We start from the raw sequence: 16,118 nt of genomic DNA on the forward strand, positions 1-16,118 counted from the left end.
CCGGGAAATCAGTGTAGACGGTATCAGTGTGACGCGATGACACCACACCCCCCAGGAGACCCGGTGAGGCTGCAAATCTGAAACCGCAAATCGGTAGGAATCCACATGAGGTGGAGGGCAGGCGGTTATCCGGAGGAAGGCCGGTGCTCGAAGCTGTACCATAGGCAGTCAGGCTTAGGGAGCCGAGTTTGCAAGACCGGAGACAGCTAGGCGTGGTTTCAGTGGAATACCGCCGCGCTGATCGCCATGGCAATGGGAAAAACCGCTGGCCTAACTGATTGGTCAGTCTTGGGGAGGAGGAGGGCTCCGATTGGACTTTAGGGTATGGCCAAAGCTCCTCTGCGTCCACACGAGGGTCACAGGAAGCCTTCGTGACTTTAACAGGAATCCTTCATTTCTTACTTTTCAGTCTTTTGGCAACCCCTATTAATTCACCCCTTCCCCCCCCCCCCACCATTTTGTCCCTCAGGGAGTGACTGAGATGCTGTGTCGGGGCTAGACGGGACGGCGGCACGGGTCACGCTCTGTAGGGGGCGCTCTACTCGGTGAGCCTGCGCACGCCGCCACTGGACCTGCCTTTGGAAGGAAAACGGATTGAGTAGGATGTCAACAGAGACAGAGCAGCAGCCAGCTGTCAGACCCAGCGTGCGAAAGGACTCCAGGAAGAAAGGTAGGGATGTTTTGACACGCTTTCTCCGAGCCACCCCTCACTCTCTCTCTCTCTCTGTATCTTTCTCTCTGACTCTCTCACACTCTCTCCGTCTCTGTCTCTCTCTCACACTCTTTCTCTCTCTTTCTCTCTGTCCCTGTCTCGGATGCACACATTTACATACTAAAACCCCAAAAGTGTATAAGGACTGCTGAGGAACAAAACTGGCTTTAGCAGTTTTTCTTAGAAAAGGCAGACGAAAGTCATGACGTTGGTGTGCTCCTCAAATTTCATCCTTTTTGGGGACATTTTCTCAAAGGAAGATACTGAAACCTGTACACACACAGAGAGCCACAAGGGCACTGGCAGCAGTGCTGGAACGCAGCAGCCTTTCTTGTGGGCCAAGTCCGACAGATTTAAGCGATTGGCAGAGGATGGTGGTCCGCTTTTTAGCCAGATGAATTCCTTTTCTGGCCTGTCACTGAAATGGATTGCTGATGCATTATGCTTTGCATCCATATTTGATTTTTAAAAACTACTACTTTTGGGTCCTGGACCTGGAGTGGAAGCTTTGCCCCAATCTAGTGACACAAACCCCGGGGGCCTCATTTCCAGGGTATCTTTCCTTATAAGTTGTCTTTTCAATTGCCTGTTTGCAGTGACATTAATAATGAAAATTGTAGTCCAAGGACGCGATACATCAGGATGTTAATAATCCAGAGGATGTGCTGTTTTTTATTTCGTGTCTTCACTGTGTTTACTGTCCTTCAAGTCTTTGATAATAGCTATCCCCCCCTTCCCTGAGCCCCCACCTTCAGACATTTATAAGTAGACCTTTCTAGCAGATGACTATAGGCTAAATAAATTAATATTTCTTAGATAAGAGATTCCAGTTACGCCAGCAAAGCAATTAAACCTTAAAAGGTCATGGATCCTGCTTGACTAAGTGCTTCCCCGTGATTGAGGGTGTAATTGCGGGCAGGATAATCTTTGGTCTAAAAGGAGATAACAGGTAACCTGTGCGCTTGTCAGTCTTGCGAAAGCAAAAGGCCAAGGTTATCGATAGTGGGATTAAGGACCCGCTACGCTGAGCTCTGAAGTAGCCTGTTCAAAATATCGACGCGAAGGAGACTCACTGCTCTGTTACCGCACAAACACTAGTTTTTATGTCACCCGTCGGCAGCTGTGCACAAAGAGTCCTTTCCCGCTACACAGTCGTGCTGCCAGAGACGGACAGCTTCGACGAAGCAAATGTTTCTGACCTCGGCTTTGCCTCGATGTGCGTAGCCAGGCCGGGCCACCGTTTACGGCCAGGCCAGGCCACCCTGGCTGCTGACCCGCCTGCCGAAGTCTTCCATGAGGAAGGATGCTGATGGGCTGTTTTCGATCAGGTCGGCGAGTTGATAAGTTGATGAGTGCGACAGTTTTGGTGGGGGGGTGGGGGGGTGGGTGCAACCAAGAAGAATGAGCTTCTCTGTTTGCGCCACAGACCCGCAAGCTAAACGGCTAACAGCGCTCTGTCACGTGGGAAATGACCTCAAATCGCCTTACGGATTTTATTTTCCACACTGATGTTATCGCCTCTGTCCAGAATAGGTGCTTCCTGTGAAGTGGGGAGCAGTTTATCAGAACACCGTCAGGGAGCCGGCTCGTTTTGACCTGTGGGAAGCGCGCGGTTGCCATGGCGCCCTGCATGAGGTCGCACGCCGAGCTAATTATTACTTCCTCTAACTGGCGTCTGAGGGACGTTCCTGGGTTTCCTCTGTGTACTTTATTAATTGCGCGTAATTGGTAGCCGCGTTAATAGGCTTTAAGCGCCCTGCTGAATCCGTCATGCTAATTAATAATTGCTTAATGGCCGGATTTCCCCAAAGGGTCTGCACAGGAGGATTAGCTGCACCGTACCGCTATTATCAGTCACAAACAGGACGGACACACGTGGTGCAGGTAGTAATGAGCAGCGATGCCATTAAGTCATCCTAAATTGTGAAGGAGGGTCATTTAGCTGAAGCTCCTTGAAGAACAGTGGGTCTAATTAAGAAGACGACCACCTATCGACCTGTATTCTTTAACCAAGCCCTGGATTGCTGTGCATAATCTGCCTATTAGCGTAACGGCTGTCGGAGCGGGAGACCCCGGGGGGGCTGCTGATGGAGCCTCGATCGCATTGACGGTGACCTCGGTGACCCCTCCGACCCCACGAGACCAGCGAGTCCCCTGTTTTCACTTGGCGACGCCCCAACGCCATGAAGACTGACGTAGCCCTTCAGCAGTTACCCATTATCCCACAGGCTGTGATTCCTCTTCGCGTCGCTTTTCTTCTGCCAGAAACATCCACATTTCCTGTGTTGGTGTACCGACACCTCTGTGAACCGCACGTGTGTGTGGGCCCATGCGTGTGAGGCCGTGTGTGAGGCCGCGTGTTTCCTCACAGTTACTCCCATTATTTCTCCCGCAAATTTCCGTTTGGTGTTTTGATGGACGCACAGCATGGTGCAAATCTGACGTAGTTAGATATCATTGAAAGAACATTTTTTTTTAACAAGGTGAAATGCTGTATTTCCTTCTTTAATTAATCGGTAAATGCGTGTTTTCAGCTGGTGACTGAACTACTCGTGCTCATATGATTATATACTAGGGATCCCATTGTCAGGGAAACAAGCAGCTTTTTATATGTGTGGTGTCTCAACAGATAATCGATGGTGTTCATAAAAACCGTGGGGTAGGCGGCGACCCCATGAGAATGCGCCGGCCGCTCGTCACGCCAGGAGGCGCTATCGATTTTAGTGGGCTGGTGATGTGCGACGCAGGGAGAGGTCAGTGACCTGAGATGGGGCGGCCCCCCATCCGGGGTATACCCCCTCCCCCCCACAACCTGCATGCTTCCTGGGGCAGGCTGGGGCTCGCTGGGATCCTGTTTGGACTCTAATTGGATTTCTGAGCCCCTGATTGGATAATCGATCTTTGACACCGGACGAGTGGAATCATGGTGCTATTGTGGGGCCGTAGGATACAATTGTGGTCAAACACCTTTAACAGGCAAAGCATAAACAAATTCAGGTGGCTTCTTAATTCTTTACATCCCCGACGGAACAGACACAGCACCACACTGACAGCAAAATCAGTCTTTAATATGTGCGGTTTGGTAAACAAGTTGGGTAATTAAGCACTAAAAACACATCAATTATAGATTTCATTAAATTACATTCTAAATACACACAACTGATTTCCTGCTGTGTATCTGTCATGACACCCTGTATCTGTGGGAAGGAAAATAGGAGTACAAATGCACAAAATATACCTTTTAGTTTCTGTTGCACAGTGATGTGGTTTTAAAGAGATATTAGGACAGGAAGAGAATTATATTAGACAGTCCTTCATAAGAGATGCAGTTAATGGTTAAATTTAATGGGATATAGAAAAAATTGTTTTTGATAAGCATGGTACTCTAAATCACTTTTTTTTTAACACACTTACAATCTTTTGTTGAGGGCTGGGATTTAACTCCGGCACCGAGGTGGTAGTCTTATGCCAGAAGGCTGATCATCAGGGCTGCGGAGCGTAATTTTGAGTATCATTTCCCTGCAAATGAATTTCCACCGGGGCTCCTGCTCGATTGAAATTTTAAGGGGGGGGGTTCTCGGCGGGGCTCGGCTGGCTGAGCGAGGGGGGGCCTGCCGCGTAAATCACGTCTCAAGGACATCCGCTGGTCAGAGGAGGATCCTCCCTTTAATTCCACGGAGCCTCCTGAGGCCTCAAGTTCATTAGGCCTCGCGGAGCCCCCCCCGACACCGAAGGGTTAGGGATTCCGGATCCGGCGCTCCCTCGAAACGCACACACCGGCGCCGAATCATCTTCCATGAGGACCCCCCCCCCCCCCACGCTATCCGCCACCATGTCATTACTATCCACCGTCGAATGTGACACGACAGAAGCAATGGATCAAGTCCCGCCTTTTATCGATGATCCGTGTTTTCAAATCTGCCGCGTCGTTCCTGGGCTCCGCCTCCACTGTGCTGACATCATCAGCTCCACGGCGCACCATTACGGAAGACTTCCTTCTAGATGTGGCCAGGCCAAGATGATCTCTCAGTCTGGCAGATCCCTGAGCACATGCAGATGTGTGATTGGTGGAAACCTGACCATGCCTATGATTATGACATTACTAATCTAAAGAACCCATTCAGATAAAAATTATTTCCAGAATTTTTTATACTTACTTTTAAAACCGTGGTTTATTTATTTTATATTCAGCGTGTCAGGAGTGATGCAAACACTTTGCAAATGTGTGGATTATCATATGCACTTTTGAGAGATTAATTTTACACAACAAAGAACAAACATGAAGCCTAAACTAAGAATTCCAGGCAGGTTATTAGCAGGAGAAATGGATCCCTAAGTGTTCCGTCAATCAAAAGCCAAAATATCGATGCCAAAGAAATCGATACAATTATAGCACATTCTGTTCTAAAACACTATTTGCATTTTTAATGGATTAGAAGTTTAAACACAAGCTGTATTTTTGGACAGCGGCTGTGGGGATTAGGGAGGACAGATTCCAGGATGCACATGTTTGATTTTCATTTGTGTCGTTTCCACTGAAAGGTCTTCTGTGCAGCACAAGGGGAAAAAAAAACAGACCGCAATGAAGCTGTTTCCCGAGAGCATGGATTGATTGCCTGCCTTCATTATAAGAGCTGTTTATCTTCTCGAGAATGACCAGCGACAGACAGTCACTCTTTAAGTGAGAGGTAATCAATTTAAAATCAATTTAAAAATAAGAAGCAAAGGATCATAGTTTATCTGTAGGAGATAAAGCATTCTAATAATAAAAATAAGGATCTGATTTTATAAACTGGATGTTTTTGTTATTTCAGAATTTATTTTCTGGGAAAACCACAATATTTCTTTTGTCAAATATACCCAAGCTCTGAAAAAAACAGGTGACAGAATGATCTAGCAACAGCAAAGGAAGAACTCCGGCGTGATGTAACGTGAAACGTCAATTAGGACACAGGCTCTAAGGACGGTCAGTAGGACATAACGAGGCCGGAGTGTGAGGCTGTCTCTCCGGGGGACCCCTCCATACCAACACTGTAATCATTTAAAGTGCCCCCATTATATATAAACATAGCCCATTGAGCCCGGAAGGGCTGTGACCAGTTTCTCTGACTAAATAACCATGTTGTAAAGGTCAAATCAGAGAAGCAGACCTGAAAACCACACTGTTAAGGGCAAAGCACACCCTCGGCCCAAGAACAAAGGGAAACGGGGGGGGGAACGAGGGAGTCAGGATGATGGAGACTGACTACCTGTTGTGAACATGGTGTTTATTTTCACTGCGCGTTCTGTGGGGGTCGGGTGCTGGTCCACCTAGTGGATGATGCATCCTCTAGGTTCTGTTCAGCTGGGATCAGAACACTAAGCAGTTGGCAGGTCCGTCGTCCGTCGGTTTCCCGTCAAACGAGCTCCTTCTGCCCCCGGAACGCGAGCGCTGTGAGCTGACACCCCGGAATCCGGAGTTTCCAGCTGGGGAGTGGAGCCACTGCGAAGCCCCGCATGTATGAGAGTGAGCGGGGGGGGGGGGTGATGTAAGACACAGGCAACAATGTTTGTCAGTGCAAAGCTATTATTTTATTAACGTTTCTGCTTTTCATTTTTTTTTTTTTGGATTACTTGAGCTTAGTGTAAACAGCAACAATGACTTCAAAACGGTCCTATATGTATGGACAACTTGGCGCAATCTATTACATAAATAATATGTTATTGTGACATGAAAATAAGGAACTATATTACCAGTTTCTACATATTTCTGACTGTTGGGAATCGGATTGTAGTAGATTTATTTTTTTGCTTGTTTTTTTTTTCCAGAAAAACAGCTTTGCAAGCACAGCTGCCAGTCTGTTGATGAATATTTGGAAGGTAGAAATGAGAGAATCACGGCTTTGTTAACGTTTGAATCTTAATTGCATTTTTGTGGTGATTAAGTTGGGATTTTGGCGGCTCACAGGTTCGGCAGGCTGACGTGGGATTACTTGTCTGTCTTTTGTCATTTTCCGTTTTTTTTTTTAGATGTGTTTTATGAATCTCTCCGGCCCGAGTGATTGACTAGACGTCCCACAGAGAGAAAGGGAGCTCATGCCCCTCTTTTCTGGTTTCTCTCTAAGAAATACTGGATTTCCTTCATGAAAGTTGCAGCAGGTACATGAGGCTGATGAATACTTAACGCCCCGCGTGCACTGATTCCCGCTTCCCGCCAGTTCCAGCCGCCCCGCGCACCGCCGTTTCCCTTCTGCCGCGTGAGTCATGCTCACAAAAACCGAATAACTTACACTCTCAGTATCGCTAAATCATCTTAATTCTGGTAGAAACGGAAAAAAAAGAAAAGAAGTTGTGTGTCGACAGTGGCACCGAAGATCATTTTCATCAAGCTGTTTTCAGTTTATCAAATGGCGATGTTGACAGTTTTTTTTACAGGGTAACGTGGAAAATTAGCTATTAGCAATTAGCTTTCAGAATTTCACGCTTGTGAGCATTTTCTCATTGACATTTTGAGTTACTGTTGTGAAATCGAGACACCTCTGAGGTCTGATTAAGCGTGAACACTTCAGGCTTTGATCAGACTGTGACTTTTCCATACTTGACTTTTTCGTTTGACCTAATTACACATTCTGACTGTATATTTCGGCTTCCGTGCTGTTTGTCTCGGGTGTAGCAGAATGTGATGTTTCCTCTCTCATTTACCCTTCATCAAACCTCAGAGGGCAACTGTTATATGAAGGTGAAGTGTGTGTCTATCATCCTCCCCCCCCAACCCCCCACCACTTATTCAGCAAGTCCTGGATTAGACGTTCAATGCCAGAACCTTGCTGTTGCTCTAATCAGTGAGGAAGCATATCCCCCTCTCCAGCAGGGGGCGACATAACAGATAGTGACGAAAAAAATCTAAATGCAGCATTTTATGCCAGTTGCAGCTTTCCGGTCCTGGGCTTTCATACCACATCTCTCGCTGGTTCACGCATGTTGTGGTCACGGCGCTTCTTGATTCCAGTGTGACAGTGTGACATTTCTGGGGGTTTCATTTCTTTCCTTGACTGTTTCTGAGAAATCTATAAGCAGTCAGTTACTGCACTGGAGCCACCCGGCATGTCATGGTGCTAGCGTGCAGTCCTGCAGTCATCTTTCACAGCATGTTCTCGCGTGAGGAGGAGGGCCAGCAGGGGGCGATGTTCGTACTGTGTCTCAGCTAATCCCGCATTTGCAATGAAACAACACACAACCAGACTTAACACAAAGCACCAGTTGCTGATGCGCTGTACAATGCATCATCAGAATTGGACCTCTGGAGCTGCAAATATTTAATGCAAGTCCTTTGACACTCGGTTAATTTAGTTTCTGGAATACAGTAAAATAATCATGCTATGTATTAGCATATTTTGCTAAATTTCTAGCCTCTGGTATAATTTAAATTTTTTACGGAGCTCTAATGTTCTGCTTGGGGGTTTGTGGAAATCCAGCGAATTGCGGGTCGTGTGCAGAGCAGATTTACCAGATGGGCAGTCATTCTGGCCCCAGAGGAGGCTGGTTAATGTCATGACGGGGCCGTGTTTGGCAGAAAAAATGGTGATGAATGGTCCTCCGGTGTCTAGCTTTGACGTAATGGTGAAATACTTGAGGCAGGTTCGTCCTGTAAATAATTCTTTGACATGATCCATGCATCAGTAGCTCATTTCCAATGACGTGTTTGTTACCGTAGGTATGTTACGTCTTCTTGCCATGTTCGTTTTTGTTTTATTCATGTAACGTGTTCTCTTACCGCAGGCTACATACATGACCACCGTAGAAGCATCAATGTAAAAGAGCGACATGCTTAATTTACCCCTGTTCAGCAGCGCTGTGTCTTGTGCATTTTGCCACAGACTAACACTGTAATAAATACCACATGTTGTGTAAATTCCCAGTGAGACTGTGAAGCACAATATTTTCAGGGTAACAATATGGCGGCCGATGTGTCCTGTTACGAATGCGTCCTCACAGGCAGCCCGTATATGAAGATTCATGGCCTGCATCCCCAGGAGGGTAGCGCCCTCACAGACTCCCCCCCCCCGCCGATAAAATTCCCAGCCGTTCCGCCGAATGATGTCTACGGTGACAGGCCCGTCCGGCCGTCCGTCACGCCTGGCTCCTATCGAACCATGTCGCCTAGCAGCCCCCGGTATATAAAAGCCATGGGGCTGTAAAACTGCACCCCCCCCCCCCCACTCACTGATATTGCATGGTGGGGTGCGGGTAGCCAGGCCTTCTGGAACAGTCATTTGTCCATTTTACCAGCCGTTGTCAGTTTTGCTTTTTACATGTTTGAGAGCCAGATGGCCGTGAAGATGAAATCATGTCCCAGAGTGTATATCTGTGTGTGTGTGTGTGTGTGTTTGTGTCTGCATATGTATCTGTGTCACTGTATCTGTGTGTGTGTGTATCTGTGTCACTGTATCTGTGTGTGTGTGTGTGTGTGTGTGTGTATATGTGTATCTATGTCACTGTATCTGTGTGTGTGTGTCTGTTTGTGTCTGTATGTGTATCTATGTCACTGTATCTGTGTGTGTGTGTCTGTTTGTGTCTGTATGTGTATCTATGTCACTGTATCTGTGTGTGTGTGTGTGTGTGTGTGTGTGTATATGTGTATCTATGTCACTGTATCTGTGTGTGTGTGTCTGTTTGTGTCTGTATGTGTATCTATGTCACTGTATCTGTGTGTGTGTGTCTGTTTGTGTCTGTATGTGTATCTATGTCACTGTATCTGTGTGTGTGTGTGTGTGTCTGTTTGTGTCTGTATGTGTATCTATGTCACTGTATCTGTGTGTGTGTGTGTGTGTCTGTTTGTGTCTGTATGTGTATCTGTGTCACTGTATCTGTGTGTGTGTGTGTGTGTGTGTGTATGTGTATCTATGTCACTGTATCTGTGTGTGTGTGTGTGTGTCTGTTTGTGTCTGTATGTGTATCTATGTCACTGTATCTGTGTGTGTGTGTGTGTGTCTGTTTGTGTCTGTATGTGTATCTATGTCACTGTATCTGTGTGTGTGTGTGTGTGTCTGTTTGTGTCTGTATGTGTATCTATGTCACTGTATCTGTGTGTGTGTGTGTGTGTCTGTTTGTGTCTGTATGTGTATCTGTGTCACTGTATCTGTGTGTGTGTGTCTGTTTGTGTCTGTATGTGTATCTGTGTCACTTTATCTGTATCTGTGTGTGTGTGTGTCTGTTTGTGTGTGTGTCTATATGTGTATCTGTCACTGTATCTGTGTGTGTATCCATGTGCCAGTGTCTGTGTCTGTGTGTGTCTGTTTGTGTGTGTGTCTATATGTGTATCTGTCACTGTATCTGTGTGTGTATCCATGTGCCAGTGTCTGTGTCTGTGTGTGTGTGTGTGTGTGTGTGTGTGTGTTTTAAAGGATTGCCCCAATACCATGCACTCGCAAACGCGATCCGTCTGCACCCCATCTAAAACTGGGAAAGAAAATAGGCTTTGCTTATTAAAATTACATCTCTGCCATCACAAATGTTGATTAAGCTAATTTATGTATCCAGAAACAGACCAGCACCATTGAAAGGGGGATCATTTCGTAATTGTTTAAAATAATTCCCAGTAGACTGTGACAATAGAGGGCAGATTGATGACCGCCATTTTGTGGGTTTTATAAATTGTGAGCTAACTTCGTGTGTTGATGTCCTCTCGTCTCATTAAATAACGGCATCACATGAGGGCAGATTGTCTAGGTGAAGCTCTTGGAAGATTTCAGAAGTGGCTGTTGCACCATTGATCATTTTCTTGATTTTCTTCTTTTCTTTTTTTTTTGTTTTTGTTTTGAATGACACGGGAAATGAGTGGTATCCTTACTATTAACATAATGTAATACTTAGTTACTGCATCTTCCTGAATGAGGTCTTTACATACACGTAAAATGTACGTCTTTGATGGATTTAAGATACGGGAAATTATACATACTGTAGCTATACCGTACACACACACACACACACACTCACACACACACACACACACACACTGATAGCTGCAAAAAAGGCTATTTATAGAGGTGACAAGGGACTGACAGAACGAGGACAGGTGTAAGGCGAACAGGTGGGCTATGTATTTAGACATCAGTATAATCATCTATGGGAAACATTAACAGCTTGATTAATCTGCTGAATTAGCTGACCAGTCTCGTTGGCATTTTGAGCCGTTGATGTGCGGAGGAATTTTCACAGGGGCTTTTATTGGCTGGTTAAATCGTTTACTGTTCCCTCTTATCTTCAGGTCTATTTATCTGAGAATGACTATGTATCGAATGGCTTGTGTCTGTTTACATCGACCAGAGAGCGAAGTCGCTGGTTGTCCCAGGCGACCAACCCCGGCCACCCAGGGCCCCCACAGCTTCTGTTGGCTATTAGACACCTTTCCTGCAAAGAGCTCCAGTGTCTGGAAAAGGGCCTTTAACTAGGCAGAAAAAGCCTCCTGTTTACAAACCTGCGGGTTTTGTTGAGTCTAGTTTTTAATTTGTTGCTGGGGAAAAGTCTGGTATTGCTGTGAAAGCACTGAGACACCTCAGATTCAGATCCTTTATTGTCTTGTACGCAGTACAGCGCAATTGGTGCATTCCCACAAACAAATCTGATCTATCATAGACACAAAAACAAATAAACACGTTTTAAAAGAAAGGAAAGAAGCTGTTGATCTTTCGTTTCTTCCTGCAGAGCTCTCAGCTACATCAGTGGGTATAAAAAGAAGGTGGGAGGGTATATCCTTCCTGGATAATTAAACCCTGACCTCAATAACCAGATAATAATCAAAAAAAGATGTTTTTTTCCCATCCCCACTTTCCCCTGACCCGGAATTTTCCATGTCATCCAAGCTCGCATATTCTTGTTCAGGTCTGAGCAGAAAGTTAACATCTATGTCAGTCTCAGGAGCCGTTTGCCAATCGCTGACAGTCGCTCGAAAACTATTGACCTTTTTTCAAGGCAAAAACAAGCGGAGTGTGAAATCCGGCGGCTAATTTTAAAGAACGATAAGCACCTTTCACAGAAGGCCACCTTTCTGGTGTGTAACTTTCCCGCCAAAACAGAAAATTAGACGCACAGCGCCAGCCAGGCTCCCGGGGCGTTGAAAGTGCCATTATGCCGAACGGTCTCAAGAACCTGAATATGTCAATCAAAAAAATTACATGTGGCGCTATGAGGGATCCAAAATAAGCTATCGTTCCAGGTTTGTAGTGGTTCTAGGTTAGGTTTATTTTGAGAGAAGAAGGATGATAACCTGGTGAGAAAGGTAGGTTTGGGAACCGTAAAGTGCCATCCTCTCAGATCAGAACTCTACTTTCCCCAGATGCTCCCAGGCTTGAGAGCATCTTGATAGCAGAAACAGCGTCCTTCTGGGAATACTGACACGGGGCCGCAAATAATGTGTCTCCCATCAAAGAGAACTACCTTGAAGCAGAGTGTTGTTGTCTTGGCATTTTTGCTTTGCCCTGTAGCGTTTTTAAAAGCTGATTCGGTAGTTGTTTTTCCAGCAAAGCTCTCTGTCTGTAAAGTGGATTGCTTCACTGTATCCGTAGGTCTGATTGCCATAGTAACTGTTGCTCTTTAATTTCTGTGTCGAAATCACTGCATGAGCATGACATTTTGAATGGGTTGTCCGTTGATTTTTTTTTCTTGATTGTACCCCTGATATTCCCGTAAGTAGAGGATTTAGCATGCGCTGTTTGGATTTCGTTGACCTGGTTGATAGTTGTTGTTTGGCCCTGGACCACACACTTCTGGGAAATTCACCTTACTTGCTTTCGAGGGCAGGAATGATCTGCCTCTCTTATCAGATGTGCTGTGTCTGTAAAATAGGTCATAATGTTCTCCAATCTCCAGTCCGCAGACCTGAAGGACTAGGAAGACACCAGGCTCGTAAATGAGCACATCCCCGTCTGCCCTTGACGTCCCACAATCCTTTTTGATTTAACAGGCCCGCCACAGAAATTAATTTGTTTAAAGAATCAGGAGTAGCAGAAGGCAAGATTAAAATGCAGTTGCACTTTGCATATATATGACGCGTTTAATCCAAACCCGTTTGCACAGAAAACAATGCATCTTGTACCAAGACAAGGAGCATTATGCCAAGGCTGACACAGTAAAATAAAACAAGCGCGTTCTGACAGCCAACTGTGAAGAAATTACTGCTTTAGCCAGATTGGAACTTATCCTAGGTGATAAGTTTATTTTTTCAGGGTATTTTTTATTTTTTTAAATGCTTTTTATAGTGGTACCGCAGTGCCGTCTCTGGTAGACTTGTAATATAGAGCCATCCATCCTTCATAAACATTTATCCAGTTCGGGGTCACAGTGCTAAAGGTCTTTATTGGTTTTATTCTATCTGGATGTTAGCACAATGACTGCAAATGCCTGTTTGGCCCTCGGCATCCTTAATATCTCTCTGCTGTCATGGGTCTTTCTCCATGTGATGATCTCCCGTCTTCCAGCATGTGATTAAACTGCATATTAGCAGCTCGAGATTCACCCAGAAGAGTTCTGAGCTCCGGCACCTCAAAACCAGCTGCCGCGTCTCGTGAGATTCACCAGCCGCTCCTGACTGGAAGGCTGGTGAGACCCATAGTCTGAGTAGAGTAGCGATCTTGAAATACACAGAGTACTATGGTAAAGCTGGAAATCAGTATTTGAGTTCAATGTGGCGCCCCCTACTGACAGAAACCCTGCAGGACTGGAAGCAGGGCGAATCATGGCGATGGTGCACGGGCTGGTTTGTGGTGCCTTGATGTGAGCAATATTCGGTGTCTGAAGCTTGGAGCAGCACAGAACCTCATGAAGTCATTTAGCGAGAACCTCACGCTCACCGCTAACACCCCTTCCCGTCGGCATGTGGTTATGACTGTGAGGGTGTCTTCCTGCCCTGCTGGCCTCTGGATCACCTGCTATTTGACCCCAGCATGTGCCGGATGTCGCCGCTGAGGTGTGTTCATAGCCCATTCCTTCATCCCAGTTTGTTGAAGGCGAGTCAGTCAAACCTGGTTGTGTAGATTCAGGTCTATTAGCTTCTTAAAAGAGCATTCCAATGAAAGAATCCAAAAATGTAACTGGACTTCATCCTGGCTGCGTTTATGGAGCACCACTGGACCGACCAGACCCACTGTGGGCTCTGAGCTCTGCATCCTGAGTCCCCAGCCTGCAGACACCCCCCCCAGTCACCCTCATTTACAGACCAGTGAATCACTTGGCTGTTTTCTGGAAGTTTCCGCCCTCATGGCCTCCCTTACATGCCACCATTCCGCCACCGGTACCGTGATTAGACACGGCTCTGTCTTGTTGGCCGGTTCAGCGCCAAGCACGGGCGCTAATTAAAAGCCTCGGTGTAAAGCACACGTTCGTGTCGTTAGCAGACGTGGGGGGGGGGGGGGAGCCAGATGGCAGCAGCAGATTTGTTCACGCTGTAAATCTTGCATCCCGAGAATCCCGACCAGGAGTGCCGAGCGGGATCAGTCTGTGATGGTGTCCTGGAATCGTCATATTTCTCCTGTGTGGTTTTAAGCAAATGGCTTTTATAAATGTTTTTCTGCTGTTGTTGACATTTGTCATTGTTACTCCAAATTCTGGGATAAATGTTTACAAGCAGTAAAGCATTTCCTTGGTTTTTTTTGATGTAGTCTTCAGTGTAAGATATATACTTCTGGATACAATGTGACCGGGACAGGTCTTCTGCTCCATGCCATCGCGGGTCCTTAAACTATGAAAAGCTAAAGTCTTGTTTGGCTTGAGAGTTAATGCCCATCAGATTAGAGAAGGGACTCCTTTCTAGGTCAGACCACAGACCTTAGTTACGTTGTCTGCCTTCAGCTTCCTGGGGGGTGGGCAGCATTTCCAAGCACAGCGTAATGGGAAAATTGGGGTGAAAAGAAACAGCAACAGGAACAGAAGAGGAGGCAGAAACGGTGCCCGATGTCAGCATCGGAAGCCTGTAGGTCATTAATTATCTGTATAGCGGCAAAGACGGGCAGGAGCCTGGGGGTGAGATGGACGCTGTGCTGGGGCTCCGCTTGGACGCACCCGCAGCGGCCATTTATGGCCGTGAGGAGAGGAGAGCATCCCTGCGGCCCGTTCTACACGGCCGGGTGTCTGATCTGCTGTCAGGGGCCTAATGGGAAACGGGTCGCGTCGAGAGCCCAGGGCGGCCCAGCTCAGGAGCACGCAGTGCACACACACACACACAGATATACATACACACACACACACACACACACACACAGATATACATACACACACATATAAACACTGAGAAGTATCTATAAACCACACACATTGCAGCACACATGCATGCAATGTGTTTCACGTGTGTGAAAATTTAACAGCCAATGGGAACACACACAGCACGTCACGTGTTGAGCACGCTCGCTCACAGAGGCAGGCTGTCAGGACCGGGAAGATCCTGCCCCCCCCCAGGTTGGCCGTCCATGCGCACAGTAATCAGAGGCGGGGTCAGCCTTGGTGACGGATGGTCTCCCCATCTGACGGCTCCCGGCACCGGAGAGCCTCGACAGGTGATAGTTTTCCCTGGATAAAGGTCAGCCAAAGTCACACCAAGAGTGCTGGCGTTTTGGAAGCCGTGATCTCGGTCGGGGGGGGGGGGAGGTTCGGGGGTAGAAAAATGCCAGAGACCGTGGGCATGGAAAGGCGGCATGAGGTAGAGCGTGTGGACCGGGCTTTACTCCGGCAGCAGGAATTAACATGGGGAGGGGCCGTTCCAGCAGGGCACCTCCCAGAGAAGCAGGGGCAGGCCGGTCCTGGGGAGATAGGCAGGGCACTGCATCATGTGCGCCCCCTGCTGGCACTCTGCCATAGTGCGCTTCCACGGACCGCGCTCCATAATCGTCATCAGTCTGCAGCGATAACAGGGCTCCATTTTAAAGGCCTGGGGGTGGGGGGGTGTGGCCTGATGATGGGGGGGGGGGGGCGCTTCCTGTGGCTTGGGGCTGGATGGTGGGATCAGAGGGCTCTCTGACCTGCGGAGTGCAGGACCTTCATGCACGACCGCCTGCCCCACCCCCCCACCCTCCCGCCCCCCTGGACTCTCCCCCATCCGGTGCCATCTGTCCTGCCCCTCCTCCTGGAGTCTCACCTCCCCAGGAGTACAGTGCTCACCAGCTCCCCCTATAGGACACAGCGACCTGTATTAATGAACTTGTTAATCACAGCCTGTTTTGTCCTGATGTCAGTGCCCGTGTCCTCGTGTCAGTGCCCGTCTGAGCCCCGCGCCTCTCGGCACCTGTTGGGGGTGTCGATCTGGCACGTGCTGATGCGCGGGTGCCGGCCGCCCATAACTGCGCTCATTCAGGATGCTAATGTGCCTGCTGCATGTTACACCACTTGCAGCTGTGCCTCCACTTCCCCTCCCTCCTGCTCTGCTGTCAGATAACATGCA

At 47.4% G+C, this 16,118-nt stretch overlaps 1 protein-coding gene across 9 annotated transcripts in view; it reads left to right on the forward strand.

The window, feature by feature from the left end:
• LOC111847577 (disabled homolog 1-like) overlaps positions 1 to 16,118 on the forward strand; it is a 149,920-nt gene that overhangs the window by 97,528 nt on the left and 36,274 nt on the right. For all 9 annotated transcript variants that reach the window (XM_023818896.2, XM_023818900.2, XM_023818895.2 and 6 more), the window contains exon 2: positions 470 to 670. In XM_023818896.2, the coding sequence (XP_023674664.2) occupies positions 604 to 670 (67 nt within the window). In that variant the 5' untranslated portion in view covers positions 470 to 603. The remainder of the gene's footprint in view (positions 1 to 469; positions 671 to 16,118) is intronic.

The sequence above is a fragment of the Paramormyrops kingsleyae genome, chromosome 21 (assembly GCF_048594095.1).
Source record: "Paramormyrops kingsleyae isolate MSU_618 chromosome 21, PKINGS_0.4, whole genome shotgun sequence".
Lineage (NCBI taxonomy): Eukaryota > Metazoa > Chordata > Actinopteri > Osteoglossiformes > Mormyridae > Paramormyrops > Paramormyrops kingsleyae.